General features: G+C 41.6%; 2 protein-coding genes across 10 annotated transcripts in view; one reads left to right on the top strand and one right to left on the bottom strand.

The window, feature by feature from the left end:
- The window catches only part of PDHB (pyruvate dehydrogenase (lipoamide) beta), a 5,727-nt gene extending 1,107 nt beyond the window's left edge, over positions 1 to 4,620 (top strand). Inside the window, exons 2-9 of the mRNA XM_017732325.1 lie at positions 72 to 238; positions 310 to 372; positions 459 to 494; positions 586 to 871; positions 1,588 to 1,698; positions 2,329 to 2,420; positions 2,689 to 2,830; positions 3,127 to 4,620. Of these exons, the coding sequence (XP_017587814.1) occupies positions 72 to 238; positions 310 to 372; positions 459 to 494; positions 586 to 871; positions 1,588 to 1,698; positions 2,329 to 2,420; positions 2,689 to 2,830; positions 3,127 to 3,272 (1,043 nt within the window). The 3' untranslated portion in view covers positions 3,273 to 4,620. The remainder of the gene's footprint in view (positions 1 to 71; positions 239 to 309; positions 373 to 458; positions 495 to 585; positions 872 to 1,587; positions 1,699 to 2,328; positions 2,421 to 2,688; positions 2,831 to 3,126) is intronic.
- Positions 4,426 to 15,988, bottom strand: part of PXK (PX domain containing serine/threonine kinase like) — a 34,423-nt gene continuing 22,860 nt past the window's right edge. For 3 of the 9 annotated variants that reach the window (XM_017732581.1, XM_017732582.1, XM_017732580.1), the window contains exons 13-18: positions 15,025 to 15,073; positions 14,185 to 14,262; positions 13,689 to 13,775; positions 12,985 to 13,054; positions 12,027 to 12,089; positions 4,426 to 5,457 (exon numbers count right to left, since the gene is read on the bottom strand). In XM_017732581.1, coding sequence (XP_017588070.1) covers positions 5,276 to 5,457; positions 12,027 to 12,089; positions 12,985 to 13,054; positions 13,689 to 13,775; positions 14,185 to 14,262; positions 15,025 to 15,073 — 529 coding nt within the window. In that variant the 3' untranslated portion in view covers positions 4,426 to 5,275. Of the gene's footprint in view, positions 5,458 to 8,424; positions 8,507 to 8,616; positions 8,859 to 12,026; positions 12,090 to 12,984; positions 13,055 to 13,688; positions 13,776 to 14,184; positions 14,263 to 15,024; positions 15,074 to 15,988 lie in introns of those variants that run through there. The other 6 variants (XM_017732586.1, XM_017732585.1, XR_001861438.1 and 3 more) reach the window with 6 other exon arrangements.

The following is a 15,988-nucleotide window of genomic DNA, read 5'->3' as shown; positions in this document are numbered from 1 at the left end:
CTCGCGCCCCTCAGGGAAGGGTCCGGCCCCGGGGCGGGCGGGCGGTGAGGTGACCTCGCCCGCGGGCTGAGGTGACTCCCGGCGTGTGGGGAATGTGTCCCCGCCCAGCCCGCCTACCGCTGTCTCGCAGGTGACGGTGCGGGACGCGCTGAACCAGGCGCTGGATGAGGAGCTGGAGCGGGACGAGCGCGTCTTCCTGCTGGGCGAGGAGGTGGCACAGTACGATGGTGCTTACAAGGTACGTGGGAGCCGTTAGCGGCCCGGGAAAGGGCCTCAGTCGGGCCCTGACTCCTTTCTCCTGCCCTGCAGATCTCCAGGGGTCTCTGGAAGAAGTACGGCGACAAAAGGGTGATCGACACCCCGATATCCGAGGTAAGGCTGCCCTGTCTCCTACCCTGGTGATCCCTCCATCATCTTAAGCTCCCTGATCCTTACCCCTTGGTTTCCTTCTCTTTCAGATGGGCTTTGCAGGAATTGCTGTCGGTGCTGCTATGGTTTGTACATTTGCATTTCTCTACTTCTGGTTTTAAAAATTAAACTGTTTTTATGTAAAAACATGCTAATACATTTCAGTATATTTTACAGGCAGGGTTGAGACCAGTGTGTGAGTTCATGACATTCAACTTCTCCATGCAAGCAATTGATCAGGTTATCAACTCTGCTGCCAAGACCTGTTACATGTCTGCGGGATCCATTGCTGTTCCCATCGTCTTCCGAGGCCCCAACGGAGCATCAGCTGGCGTTGCAGCCCAGCATTCCCAGTGCTTTGCAGCCTGGTACGGGCACTGCCCCGGCCTCAAAGTTGTCAGTCCTTGGAGCGCAGAAGATGCCAAAGGGCTGCTGAAGGCATCAATACGGGATGATAATCCAGGTGAGCACAAGCAGGTCATGGCAATACCTGGCACTCAATCCTAAGGAATGTCTGTTTTCACCACAAAAACAAAGATTGGTTAAACCCTAAAGCACTCAAGGTTGATTTACTGCTGTTTTAGGGTACTTAAAAAGACACAGAGGGCTTTATGCTTTCCCTAACAGTCCCCTGCCATGCTAACAGTAGGCCGATTTTTGTGCTGCTGATGGTACACAGTTTTAGTGCTAGTTTGGTATCAACCAGGAAATCTGGAAGCATTTGTAAATCTATCATAAAGGGATTAAAAAAATGAAGATGAGTTAGAAGGAGGTCTTGTATATATAGCGCCTATGTAACTCAATTTTACAGATCATGAAATTCAAATGATAAATTCAGAATGTCATTAGTTAAGAGCAGGGAAGCCTTTGTCTTTATTTTTCACAAACAGTAATTAAAAATGTGAGACCTTTCTAAAACTAGCAATTGTACTGTCGTGTACCAAAAGTAAAATACCTGACCTCATTTCAGAGTAGCTGTGGAAAGTTTTTTAAATAATTCATTATTGAAGTAAAGACTTAGATTTGCTTTTTTTTTTTTTAATTGCTTCTGCAAACATAGTCCTCACTTCCTTGTTGCCTGGATGGGTTTATGGTCTTGAGCTGCTGCAGGACCATTAATGGTCAGTGCAGGCCTGTGCCTGCAGATATACACATTAATCCAAGTATGTTTCCTTCTAGTTGTGATGCTGGAAAATGAATTACTGTATGGTGTTCCCTTTGAAATGTCTGAACAGGCACAGTCAAAGGAATTTGTTATTCCCATTGGAAAAGCTAAAATAGAAAGGCAAGGTAAGCTGAGAATACATTTGTTTCCTTATTAATTGACGTGCTTGGGGACTTGTCTTAACCTCTCGGCTGTTCAGGGTGCTGCTATCACTGGGCACAGAAAAGTATTTCAAATGTTAAGTGTTCAAATGTTCTTTTATCTAGTAGTGTGGTTTCATGTTCTGTTGTCCTTACAAGGAAATATCACCTGATTGTCCATATCTCAGCTAAAACTATACCCTTCTAAAGGATTCCATAAAGGATTTGTTCTGTAGTATAGAAATTGGGTAGGTGATGGCTGAAACAGTTTTTTCCACACCTAAGTATGTAATTTTGGTCAAAAATGCAAAAAGAGAGTACTGTAGTGTTCCAGCCCACTTGTTCATAATTTACCTCTGAATTATGTAAATGTTTGAAAAGGATAATCTGAAAACTATATTAAATACCTCTTCAGTTCCCTGAATTCAAGGGTAAAGTTTGTGTCTTAATGTGGTCCTTCCTCTCTTCATACTATGTCTGGGTTCAGTATTTCAAACAAACCTGTGAACCTTAAATTTGCAAGTGAATCCTAATGCTACCTTGAAAGGAGCTTGAGGTCTAGAAAAAAGCTTTAAATCTTAAAGAGGTTTTTTCTAACACTTGTTTCTGTTCTAGGAACTCATGTTACATTAGTGTCACACTCAAGACCTGTTGGCCATTGTATGGAAGCAGCTGCTGTACTTTCTAAAGAAGGTGTAGAGTGTGAGGTGAGTGGGATTTGGGTTCCTTTCTCTTCCCCTGAACTGGGGGGAAAAAAGTTCTTGTTCAGGTTCTGCAAAACTTCAGTGTATTAAGTACAAGGGTCTTAATACTTCTAAGTACCTTAACAGCATGTGCCTTTCACATTTCCGAATCAAAAATTCTAGTGAGTCTTGTCTTTAGAGTCAGAACAGCTGAAAGTGCTGAAGGGCCCTGTACCCAAACAGTTACAGGCTCAGATCACACCAAGGCTCACACTCTCCCTTTTTCCCCCAGGTTATAAACCTGCGAACCATTCGACCAATGGACATCGAAACGGTGGAAGCCAGCGTGGTCAAGACAAACCATCTGGTAACTGTAGAAGGAGGTTGGCCCCAGTTTGGAGTAGGAGCTGAAATCTGTGCCAGGATCATGGAAGGTACCAAGTTTCACAGTACATTGTTCTCATTCCCTACTCTAAATCCTGATTATTCTTGATGAAGCCAGGCAGAGGCAGAGTGAGAGGTTACATCAGACGAGCTGGAGCTGTCTTGCTCTAGGGATTTTCACAGGGTGGATGAACAAACCCCAGAGTGCATGAACACAAACAAGCCAGAACACCACTCTGGAATATTAGAGCTACAGGAACAAAATTGTTTAAATAGAGTAAGATTAAGAAATTGAATTAAAGCAAAACTGTAGTACTTGGCAACCTGACACTGTTTTCTGTTTCAGGACCTGCCTTTAACTACTTGGATGCTCCAGCTGTGCGTGTCACTGGTGCCGATGTCCCCATGCCTTACGCAAAAATCTTAGAGGATAACTGCATACCTCAAGTGAAGGATATAGTATTTGCAGTGAAAAAAGCTTTGAATATATAAGTTGTAAATACATGTTTTAAAGTCCTGCTTTACAAGGCATTATTGGTGTTGGGCACGTTGTATGCATAATTTCTGTTGTATAAGCTCCATGAACTTTTGTACAGTGGGGAAAGTATAGTGACGTCCCAAAATATTTATATGGGGTTACCCCCAAAGCCACACTTCATACATGCAACAATGTGGTAATGCTTGTTTGTTCAACAGTACAGTTGGGTTAGTGCTACTGTTTGTGGAGAAATGCTGTTCTAAATTCAGAGCAAGGAAAAAATCCTCTGGTTTTGCTTGGCTGGTAAGTACCAGAGGAGCTGTGTTGAACTTGCTGTAGCAGTGATTGAGTACAGAGCTGCAGAGAGTAAGAGCAGGCCCTGAATGCTGTATGGCTGTAGGAGCCCATGGTTGCAAGGCTCATTAAAAAGGAATGATCAGGCTGATCAGATGAAGCCCAACCTGTCAGTGCAGCAGTTCAGTGCAGCTCTGAGCAGAGGCTGTGGCAGCCCACGGGCTGGGTTAAGAGAAGGTGGCTGGTTTGAAGAGCACTCTGCACATGCAGAAAGGCTTCTGTACAAGAGCTGAAATAAAAATTGTGAGTCTTTCCAGTATGTGATGGGAAACACTACCTAATTTTTCTTTACTAGCTGCCACATAACAGTGATAAAAAATATGTGCTCAGATGCTTTGCTTTTACTGTTCAAATTTTTTCTGGTTTCATTTTTTTTAACTCTTCGCCTGGGCTGACAACAGCAGACTCCAGCTATAGTTCTTGCAGTGCAAAATGAGTTAGTTTATTCAGCTGCACTGAGCCTAAGCAGCAGGTGTGTGGATTGTGTGTGAAGAGCTGGGAAGCAGTCAGAGCAGCCTTTTGGAGATCACTGCCTCCCAGGGAGCTCTGCCAGGCTTCCCTCGGCAGCTTCTGGTACACAGGGAAAGTTGCCCTGAGGAGCCTGTGCAGTGGGGCCTGCTCTGCACCTCAGGTGAACAGGGGGAGAGGAAGTATCTTTCAATCAGCAGACAAAAGAGCTTGGGTCCTGTTTCTGAAGAGCCAGGAGTATTTTCCAGGGTATTTCCTTTAGCAGAGGTGCTGTTCCGTTCTTGGGAAGTCTGGCTTGGAGGTTCAGTCCCAGCTGAACATACCCACCACACACTGCTGAAGGAATTCCATTAACATTTTAATAAAAATGACTGAATATCACAGGTTACATGAAACTTTTTACAGACATTCTCTGCATAGTAACAAACACTGATGTACTTGAATTTTAAAAAATGGATTATCTATAATCCTTTAAAGTGCAATTTCTTTAAGGTTTTAAATCAAAAAGGATCTTTCAATAAAGTTTAAATGATAGAATTAGCTTGAAGTAACTTCGCATTTAATTAAATCAACAATAACATCCCAGTGCCCTATTACGCCCCACTTCAGCTGCTTCCTCATTTAAAAACACTTGCCCCTAGAGTTGCAGGTAGGATGTCCATTTAAACAAGCTTAATGAGACAGCATTTTAACTCCACCAGCAAAGATGATGGGAATAAGATATAATTCTCCTGTTCCCTCACCTGTGCAGTATGCTTTAAGAGTTGGATTATGTAAAACAGACTTGCTGACTCCATGCAGCAAGACTTAAGATGAGTTACAAGTGCATGAAGAGAGTTGAAAAATTGAGCAGACTAAAACTACATTCCTGTAATTTGAAAAAAGGGGTGGGATGGAGCTAGGAAAAATGCATTAATTCGCCATCATCATGGTCATTCCTATTTTCAGATTTTTTTTATTCAGCTATATAGAAGTTGCTGTACCCCTGAAACTTTAGCTAGAGAACACAGGTTCTTGCAGCCAAGTAAAGACCGGAGTACTTATCCCAGCACAGCAAAGCAATTCAGGCAGGGCAGTGCTGCTACTCGAGGAAAGCTGGAACCGGGGAGCATGGAGCTGCAGCTGCTCTGTGCTGGTGGGTCAGTTGCTGCACAGGAGGGGGAGAGGGAATTGAATCCTGGAGTGACCAGTGGCCTCAGCTGATCCTGGGAGCACTGTAGTCACACGTCTGTGTTTTCTTCAGAGTTCCTTTCTGAAAGTTTTGAATGGAGCTGAGCAAGGCTCCTCGGCTTGCGTCGGGCTGCGACGTCGGCACCTCTGTGCTCGGGGCAGGAGCTGCTGGTGGCAGGGGTGGTGCTGGGGGTATGGACGATGCTCCTGTGAGGTTGGGGAGAGAAGATGGAGTTTGATTATGCTGGGGATGTCCTGCCACAGAGGACTGCGGCTGCTTGGCTGGACTGGGTCAGTCCTGCACTAGTCACGTCATCCCTTGAATGCCAGTGGAGTGTGAAGAACAGAACAGATGGAAAATGCCAAAGTGATCAAATCCCTCTATCTGCAGGCAAGTTGTGACATCTGAGATACCTCTGAAATGAAGCCTGAAGGGCCTCAGGACTCAGATGCAAAACATGACTCACATGTGATCTTGTACCAAGGAAAACAGAGATCACTTAACAGAACTTCCCAGATTCAGCTTCTCCTATTTGGCCCTAGGGAGGCAGTTTGCTCTTTGGGACATGAACAGTAACAAAGACTGGAAGCAAATTTTACTACCTGTTCTTACTTATGTAACTCACTTTACATTCTTATGAATGAAGGACCACATCACTTGTATTTGTGATGACCATTTTGCTTGGTCAGATTATACTTCCTTTTAAAAGTACTAACTGCAGATAGAGTTTTCTGGAATTGTTTTACAATTCCACAGTTCCATTTGACTTTCTCCAAACATGTTGTAACAAATGGTTGTTTTGACAGACTGAATGAATCACAACACTGTCACACACACCTCCAGCCTGCCTCTCCTGTTCCCACCAGCGACCTTTGTACTCTGTCCCTTGCTCTCTACGCCAGCCACATCCACTTTGTGCTTTTCATCCTGCTTCAAGCCTCTATGTCCTGACTCCCTGGGAAGCCAGAGCCCACAGTGGAACATGCAGTTGGTCCAGCAGTGAGGGCCTGCATGGAGGTGTTTCCTGGCAGTTCAGATCCAGGCAAGTGGCCTCATTTGCCCCAGGCGCTCTTCCAAGCACCCTGATCTTGTGCAGTTCTGCTGCTGCACATTGCACCATCATTGCTACACAAGTAAAATAATGGGCCTATATTGTCTCATATTCTGGAAGGAGTAGGGGCATAATGATTCATATCTTGGAACTACTCAGCAGTGAATGTCAATTCCATCATCTAGATCATGAGTTATGCCACAGGAAGACTAAAGAGACAAATGGCACCTATTAACACTTGCTTCCAGTAGCTTTGACCGACAAAGAGGAATATACTGCTAAGTGGCAAGAACTGTGATACTGGGCAAGGTAAAACAACATTAAGGTAACCAAAAGACTGTTGTTCCTGAAGGAGAACTGCTTGTTAGAAGTGAGCAAATATCAGGCAATTAAGCAACATTATGCCACTCAGACTCAAAGGGGATTTGATGAAGGATAAAGCTCAACTACAGAAAAAAAGCAGACAAAAGTTCTCTGTGCTCCATTTGCCTCTCAATTCCTCACCAACAGTTGTTTTTAGACTAACAAGTAACAGTAAAAACAGAACTGCTGTTATTAAAACAAGCAGTTATACTAGATGAAAGACATAATTCAAAACTCCCTCATTTTCTATTTGTGCCAGTCTTTGAAGAACGACTTTTCCCATATGGGAGCAAGCTCAAAATGCAGAGTATTCACACAAAGCATCCAATTTTGCCAGTGTACATTAATAAGTGCTGTGATTGTAGCACTTCCAGCTCTTCAGGAGAAATTATCATTGGCATGAAAGCCGCCTGTGAAAACAAAGCATGGAAGTCCATATTGAGCTCATCTTTACTCTCTTCCCTTCCAGAGGAAATACTCAAGTCCTAATAGAAATACCAGAGATCAACTGAAACAATTTAACTTGCCTGTTGCATGTGGATCAACTGCTTTCTGAAGTAACCAAAACTTTACAGGATGGCAGCACAAACTGAAACAAATTGCATATTGGGGCCGCCTAACTTTTCCAAATCTGCTTTTTACACTTGCCAAAGATGTGCATCAAGTTACTATTAGAAATACTGAAAAAACATTCCCAGCATTAGAGTGTCCTGTGTCTCTTGTAGATGGACTGTCAGGAAAGAAAAACTTGGCATTTGGCCAAAGGAAGAACAAGACCAAGATCAGTCCAAGTATCCATTTAGTGGTTGAAGTGGTCAGAGCAGGACGCTGTAGGACTGGTGCACCAACCTACGCCCAAACAGATAAGGTGAACTGCTGTAAAAGCACTGAGAGCAGCTAATCACAAAAGAAATGGCTTCAAAGAGATGCAAGTGCAGAGAACAAAGACAAGAATTTTGTCTGGAATTGCAAGGTGAGGCTGAAAGAGACTATGCAAGTAGTTGTACAAGATGCAATAGGGAATGACCACGAAAGCAGTGGCCAGGGAATACAAATACGATGGTAACACATGCAGTGAAGGAAGGCACATGTTTGACACACTGAGGGCAAAAAAACCACAAAATGCTTGGATCACTCAGTATTATTAGGCCAAGATTCCATGTGTTATCTTGAAATTTTGATCTGGTTATTTTACAAGACTAGAAAAGACAGGGAAGTAGGGGCATAGATCATGATAGATCTTTCTTCCTGGAAAATTGTTAAATTCCTCAGGACTCACTATTACTGAAATTGAGCTGCTGACAACATCATGTACTTAAACTCTTAGAAAACATAACACAGAATTACACCCTTACACTTGAGCTCCACCTTAAGACATAAATACACACAGGGTTCAGAATGGTATTTGACTAGCCGCGAACACATTACATGTTGAACCTGTTAATTAAGAGCATGATTCAAAAATCTTCATTCATTTCAGTTAGGTAATCAAAACCAAGCTGTCCTTCCCTTCTTGACACAAGTGATGCAAAAGAAATCTTAGTTCAAACACACGTATTCATATACATTTACATCTACAGATGAAATTGTTCTGCCCTACAGTGAAATATTTTCCTGTATTTACTAGAAAAAACATTTGAGACAAGTGCTCAGCTATCACAAGACACTTCCAATACATATGTTGAAAGATGTTGCCTGCAAACACACATTTTATTCATTCATGCATTTGTAAGAATAAAACACTCAAACAAGAACTTACCAAGGGTTTTTACAGGGACATTTTTGTTAAAAGAGTGTGTTAAAAGGAATAGGAAGTAAATCAGATGCTGTAAACTTGATGCCTGAATTGAAACAAAAACTTAATTATGAATATAAAGTGACAGCAATTGTGCAAACAGCATTAAAAACTTGGCTGAGAATGGGATGCAAACAAAGAAAATAATTTTAGTGATAGTTTTTAAAGATGCTGTATTTCATTAAAGTAATCCGTAAGAACATTCAAATTTTTTTTCTTCTATTCCCTCCCAATACTAAGCAACTTCAAGATTTGCATCCAACTTTCCCATTCAGAAACAGAGCATCTTTAAAGAGATAAATCAGCATTAGCTTACTTTTCCGAAAATTCACGTTCAAAATGATGCATGCTCTATTGAAGACAGCAGAGAAAGAGAGGACACAATCAATCATCCAGTTCTCGTGTCAAAGGAAAACAGATACTGTTAGCTGAAAAGTTAGTATAGAAGTCAATACATTCTTACTCACTGACAAATATGAGGACAGCAGACTGACTATTTCATATTACATTTACAATACTTCATCCAATTCTGAAAAATGAACCACAATTTTCCATGCTCTAAGCACTATTATACTTGATCAACAAATACAACATACATGCTTTCAGTTGCACATGCCATAATTCAAGCTTTACAGGATTAAAGTGCATTTAGAGAGATTTAGCAAAAAATCTGCAGGAAGATTAGCCACAGAAGACAAAATCCATTCAGTTCAAGAAACACTTCCTGCTGTATTAACACCTGAATTCACACTTATGGGTCAGAGACACTCAGGAAAAGCACTTCCCAAAGCATTCCAACTGTTTTACAGAAAGGTGAGGGGCAGGAAAGATGCACCATATGGGTGCCAATGAAACATATGTCATACTGAAGGATTCAGAATAACTGGCACAGAAAAAAATTGTTAAGTACAACTCTTTCACTATTCCTGCAGGAAAGCCCAGAGAAGCGAAAGTGACACTCTCCAAATTTTTCTCTGTTGAAAGAGATCTTGCTGTATGTTATGGCTCATTTCAGTGAAATTTTAAATAACCCATACCACGCTGTTCTGCATCCCTTCTGATCCTAGCCACAAAGAAAATGAACAGGTTTTCACAGAAGCAAAGAATTGTGGAGAAAAAAAAGAACCGCACCAGGAGAATGTCAGAAACACACGATGTTACATTGGAGTCACTTGCATGATTTAACAATCGTTATTTAGCCAAGTACCTGCAACACCACCAGCCCAAAACATTCTCACCAATGAGAACAGCCCATGAGAGCCAACGTTTCCAGAAGGTACCGTTCCCCTCAGAGCAGGCCATGCTCTCAGTCCTACAGCCGCAGCTGCCATTAGACAGCAGAAGCCAACCATCATTTTATTCCTTAGTCTGTTTTCCATCGACTCTCCCAAGCACTCTGCTGCAAGCCAAGCCTCACAAGGCCTTTGTTCAGAGACAAAGCACCTCTCAACATGTGAGAAACCCCAGGGCATGTCAGCCTGGAGCCCGTTCCCCCTTGGTCAGTGTCTCTCACTCTTCACATACCTACACTCTACATGACTAGTTACAGGCCAGGACGAGAGCAAGAGCTTCTCTTGAGGGCACTTTTCCTCATCAGCCTTAGTTTTGCCATGGTATTGTATCAGCAGGATGCTCTGAGGTGCCACAGTTCTAACACAGCCATACCAAACCAGACAGACAGACTGAAAGCCTCAATGCCTTTTTGAGAATCATCTCCCCACACTGGCACCCATAAGCAATTTTGGTATAGAGGTAAATATCTTTAGTAAGTACAAGGAAACCAGAAGAGAGAAATGCACGCTACAGATGCATCACTTGCCACAAATAAAGTCCTACCATGTGTGTCTTTCCTCAAGGCAGTAATAGCATGCTTGCTTAGAACAGCTAAAGCTACAACACTGCTGGTGAAAAAAAATCTAGTTTTCTCTTAGAATTAATATCTGAAATTTCTTCTATGAATTCTACTCACAAAAGCATTCCTGAAAATGTGACACTTGGCTTTACACCTCATAAACAGCATCCAAGCCATCAGCTCATTAACACACTTCCCAATGTGAGGACAGGTAGGGCCACAAGCACCATTCAGACAGGGCTGATCACCACAAGTCATCAGGAGCACACTGGCACAAGATGACCAACAAACACACTGTGACAATATGGTTTGAACTGAGACAAGTTTTGAGCACAAACCTGAGCTATTTTGATCCCCATCTGCACATAAACCTGCATCCCATGCTTAAAACTTGAAAAAGCTTTCAACCAAGTTCCAACAAGTCCAAGTCAAAACATAACTAAATGGTAGTTTTATTGGAAAAAAAAATGCTTTCTAAACATCTGTCCATTTTGGAGGCACATTTCAGCTACTTCCTTATTAAAGCCCACAGAACTGGCAGCAAATCCTCCAACTCAGAGTCAGTGTATCCAGAGAACAGCACTGTTATGTGCAACACAGTCATTATCCTGCTTAGGCTAACTGGGAGAAGTTACTTCCTACAATACACACTTCTCATGCCCTCAACTTGAAGGAGAAATTACTAATTTGAATTTCAGCATGACTGATTTGAATTACATCACACAGACTGCAGTGTCTTTTGAAAGACTATCCACAGCAAACACAAATTTGATTGCATTGCTTTAATTAATGAGCTGTGCTGGGTAGAAAGTTCCTGGGACTAGAAATCCTATGGCAAGAGTCACCATAAAAAACAGCAATTTCATGAGCTGCTTCCTCTCTAGAAATGTACTCTGTTAACATCTTTTGTTATCAATATTTGCCAGTGCTCCTCTTCCAGCCTTTCAGACTGAAGCACATCCACTACTGCTCAATATCCAGATTTGTAATTTAACTTTCAGAGCATTTCTATTGCCCACTCAAGCAGATTCTTCACCACTTCCCACCCCTGTCTTAAACATTAGCAAAAGTCTCTGCACAGCCACCCAGCAAACTGAAAAACAGAACTGGCCAAAAATAATAAAGGTATTATTTTTAACTCCAATCAATCTTGTTTCTAAACTTGTTTCTACCAACTCTACTGGGTTATCAATGGGCTGTAGCAGAACTGGGGAGATTTATGAAGCTTAAGCCACTGAATTTGTCACACCCAAAATTCCTGAAAATACATCACAGCAGTACAGGAATAAAGAGACAATACAAAGAAACAAGGGATGAACACGCAGTATTTCAGAGTCAACAGACCATTAACACCAGAAGAAATGCATACTGCAACATGAGGCCCAAAAAATGCCTGGAAAGTAGCAGTGTGGGTAGGCCTGGAGTAATACAGACTTCACAGCAAGCATGTACACTCTGGGTAAATCACATCATGTATATCTCAAGAAAGGTTATTAAATGAAAAAGAAAACTATAAAAAGGTTCTCTATGACCCTCAAAAGAGAGCACATGCCCACACTCAGGCTGCCACAAGGTAACTGTCATCTCCATGTTCCATCCTTGAAAACCATCATCCCTTAATCATCCTTGGGAATAACATCCACCACTGAGGGGCAGAGGGGAATAAAAAAAACAATATAAAAAAGATAAATACTGTAATGATTCTTGAACTTACCTGCTGTGGAGGGCGGAGTGGGGGATGATGGAGATGTTAAAGGGGAACTCGCCCCAGAGCCTGCTAAATAAAACAACAGTCAAGTAACTACAGCTGTGACATTGCAGTTCAACACAGACAAGACAGATTGTTGGAAGCAGGCCAACTTTATTGACTGAAGATCCAATCCTGTTTCCTCATCTTTTGTGGAAGATTCCCATTCACAGTAACAGTGCCTTTACAGTACAGAATATCAGAGAAGCCCTAGACACATAGGAAATGCACTCAGTATTTCTCAATGGGAAACATTTCTTTTTTGTTGCTTAGGCTGTTGGATTTCAGCATACAAATTCTGTTTTCCTTAAGAGTTGTGCCAATGCATGGATGGCACTCCATCTCTCCTAAGAGATGATTTTCAGTCAATTGCTGTACTCCACAACAAGCTTCTTTTGGACACATTTAGCCAAGCAAATCAACTCTGGTAATCTGTTCCCTAGTACCAACCATGCCTTTTAACTAAACGAAGACCTGTCAAAGGCTCTTGTTTCAGACTTTGGCACTGAAGCAGCAATTAAACAGACAATTTTCTCATTCATTGTAACACCTTACTATGGAATATTGACCACCAGAGAGTCTCCCTGAAGACTGCATTATTTAATGGCCGCAGTAATGGATGTTGTTGTTATTCAACTCCAGTATCAAACAGAATGACGAGTCTGGTAATTTTTTTTGACGAATGGGGCACAGAAGAAAGGAGACATTACTTTAAATTAGGCAGCTGAAAATACAACATCAACAATATTTTTAAGCCCTCAATTTATCTATTATTAAATACCCAAAGCACTGGTATCAGACTTTGGTAGTCAAATATTAATATGTAAAGTGTTGGCAATCCTAAATCTTTCCAGACAGAAAATGACAGTAATAACAAAAAAACTGACATAGCTGTGTAGAAGCAAATTCTTCTCTCTGTAGTTACCTGAGTTATTTGAGTTGCTGTATTTGGCTGAGTGTTCTTCCCCACTTTCATTGGCAGAGCGTTTTGACTTCTTTAAAAGGGAGCAGACAGAAAGGAACAGAAGATAGGAATGAATAATCACTTTCAATGGTAAGGATTGAACTGACACAGATTTGTAACAGCCATCCACTGTATCACACAATGTTCTTCAATGCTCAGCATCCCTCTCCCCACACCCAGCACACACTGACGTGATTACAAGAGCAGCAAGGCTGTTCTGTGCTCAAATATCTTTAGCCAGGCACCAGGGAACTCCAGCGCCCTCTGACCACAAGGGAAAGGCAGAAAACTCATCCCCCCCCACCCCAGAAAGGAAGAGCAACACAGACAGTTCCACAGGAGCAGAGTAAAACAGGCTCCAACACCTCCCCAGGGAGAAGGACAGAGCAGAGCAGCTCATCTGGGTACCAGCTGTTAACTAAGACTGGTTTCATACAGCAACCTCAAACAGGCTGCACCAATATGCAAGTCAGCTACCACTGTAACTTAAACATTTTAGTAAATCTACTCCTTAGCTAAAGAAGTGAAAACAACCAGGAAGTAGTGCAGAAAACACAGGAAAGAGTAGAGTCATGTACCTATGGCTAAAGCTGTGCATGGTAAACATTTAAAAAATGTTTCCCACATCTTTTTCTGTGGGAAAAACCTATTTAAAGATGGCTTACTTTTCGTGCCAAGATCTTCCTTTTCTTTTTTTCTTCTTCAGAGCCATGATGAGATTGAGCTCTTGTCAGCCTTCTGTGCTGGTGAATCTTTAAAATTAAGGAAAAAATAGAAGAAGACCATATTAAGATCTTAAATGTTTGAAAACAACATGTTTGGGGTACAAGAAAACACTGTAGTCACTTTGCATGTTTGGATTTCCTTTTTTTAGTTTTTATCTTTACTGTTTCTGGTAGAGGATGAAGGCTCATACTGAAGTTAAAATTATCCTCTAACTTGGGAGCCACTACCTGTGAAGCTGCACCACTTAAAACAGTGAAATGCCATACAGCCAACAGCTGTTATAGAACTCCTCATATTGCATTTTTGGGAAAGCAAATCTGTTGATGAAAGACTTTATTACTCAAAATCACTTTTGAGTAAAAACTCACTTTCTGCATGTAAAAGTGGTAAGAGGAAATGAAATGTCTGTTGGAAATAAAGAAATGCAGACATTACCAATTTCTGTTCTTCTGTTAATCGCTTTTCTATGCATTCCTTGGAGATTTTCAATGCCTCTTTTAGCTTAGTAGGAATCTAACACAGAATGGGGAACAAAATCATAGCACAAAATGTGATAAAGGAAAACACAACTTCACTGATCAAAACTCACCATTCATCTAATCACATTTCTCATCTAAAGCCCCAATATGTGACACTGTTCCTTTAGTGAAGCAGAAAAGACGACTCCAGATGCATGTTTTTCTACTCCAAATCTAGCTACAGATCAGCAGGGACAAAGAAACACCAAACCCTGGGAAGGGATACTCGAAAGGCAAGGACTGATAACTACTTTGAGACTCCAGTCACATCTCCAAACTTCCATGAGGCTGACAACACAAGACACAGGGCACATACCCTCCAGGAGAAGTGCCCGGGGCAGCTCCCCAGTGGGACCAGACATGGCTCCTGAAATGCCCCAGTGCTGGAGCTGGCAGCAAGGTGCTGATGGTCTTATGTAGCAAAATCAGCTTCCACAGGCCTTTGCAATGTGTTTCCTCTCACTGCAAGGGACCCACAGGACTCAGTCTCTCTGCCCAGACAGAGTATCACCATCAGTTACACAAATGGGCTCCAGTTCAGCAGCTGCTCTTGAACACTCCTGGACCACATCGTGCCCTCCTCTAAGGGGTGGCACAATGTTCTCAGGTATAATTTGGCAAAGGAATCCAAACACTGATGGCAATAGCCATAGAGGCAAATAAAGCCAGCTCTCCTCAACCCCCTCTGTCAATTAATATGTAGCTACCCACATCCTGGCACTTCCACAAACATCAGCAAATCAGTGGTCAACTCTACCTTAAACTGTGGTTTCTCGGAGTTTGTTAGCAGGACATCACTGAATAATCTGTGAGTTGGTAAAAAAAAGAAAAAAAGAGGACTATTATTCCCAAGAGACAGGCAAAACCATAACGAGAATACTATTGGTACTGTTCACTTAAACCCCTCTTTCTCCTTTTGCTTCTCTGTCCTCAACCCTTGGCCACAGGTTTCTACATATTGCTTTTTATTTTCTAAGCACTGCTGTAAAATTAGCAGCACCCAACCCTCAGAATGTAGCCACTACTTAAGGCAGAGAAAACTGGTTTGTGTGAGATATTTTGAAAGTGGATAGGATGGGTACAGTTATCAAAGGCAGAGGAGGGTCCCCCTCCAAAAAACAATACCTTTTCCTTAAAAGTATATGGACTCTTTATTTACAAAAAATTTCCAGGGACTTTATTTTAAATTTCACCTAAACAAAATCATTGCTCTTGTTAAAAAACATTCTCTTAGCACAACTCTTGTCTTAGAATTAACAAGGAACATGTGAAAGATCAAGTGAACTTAACATTTGAAAATATCTGCATTCTTGTCTGTCCTCTAGAAAAGACAACTAAAGCAAATATTGTAATATTTTTGCTCTCCCCTCTATGGTGTCAGCAGAAACAGCATAAATGATTAATCCTTTTCCATCCAAAACAAAGACACTAGAGGGCAATAGTAGTCTGAAAATAAACTGGTTAGTCCATTCCAAGATACTTTGTCCTGGAGAACATACTAGAAAACTGTCACAGAGAGACCTCAATCCTGGTTCTAAGATAAATATTTCTGAGTTGTTGTTCCCTGTGGAAAACTATTACAAGCTTATACTAGAGAAAACAAATTCACATCTAGAATCAAGTTAATTAAGGAGAGTATTCAATGAAAAATTCAGAAATAAAGCAAATTTTAAAATACTTCCAAAAATCCATGGAAGTTCATCCTTGTTTACAGGACTTTC

Source organism: Corvus brachyrhynchos, unplaced genomic scaffold (assembly GCF_000691975.1).
Source record: "Corvus brachyrhynchos isolate BGI_N302 unplaced genomic scaffold, ASM69197v1 scaffold4, whole genome shotgun sequence".
NCBI lineage: Eukaryota > Metazoa > Chordata > Aves > Passeriformes > Corvidae > Corvus > Corvus brachyrhynchos.
This window is presented reverse-complemented; position numbering and strand designations above follow the sequence as displayed.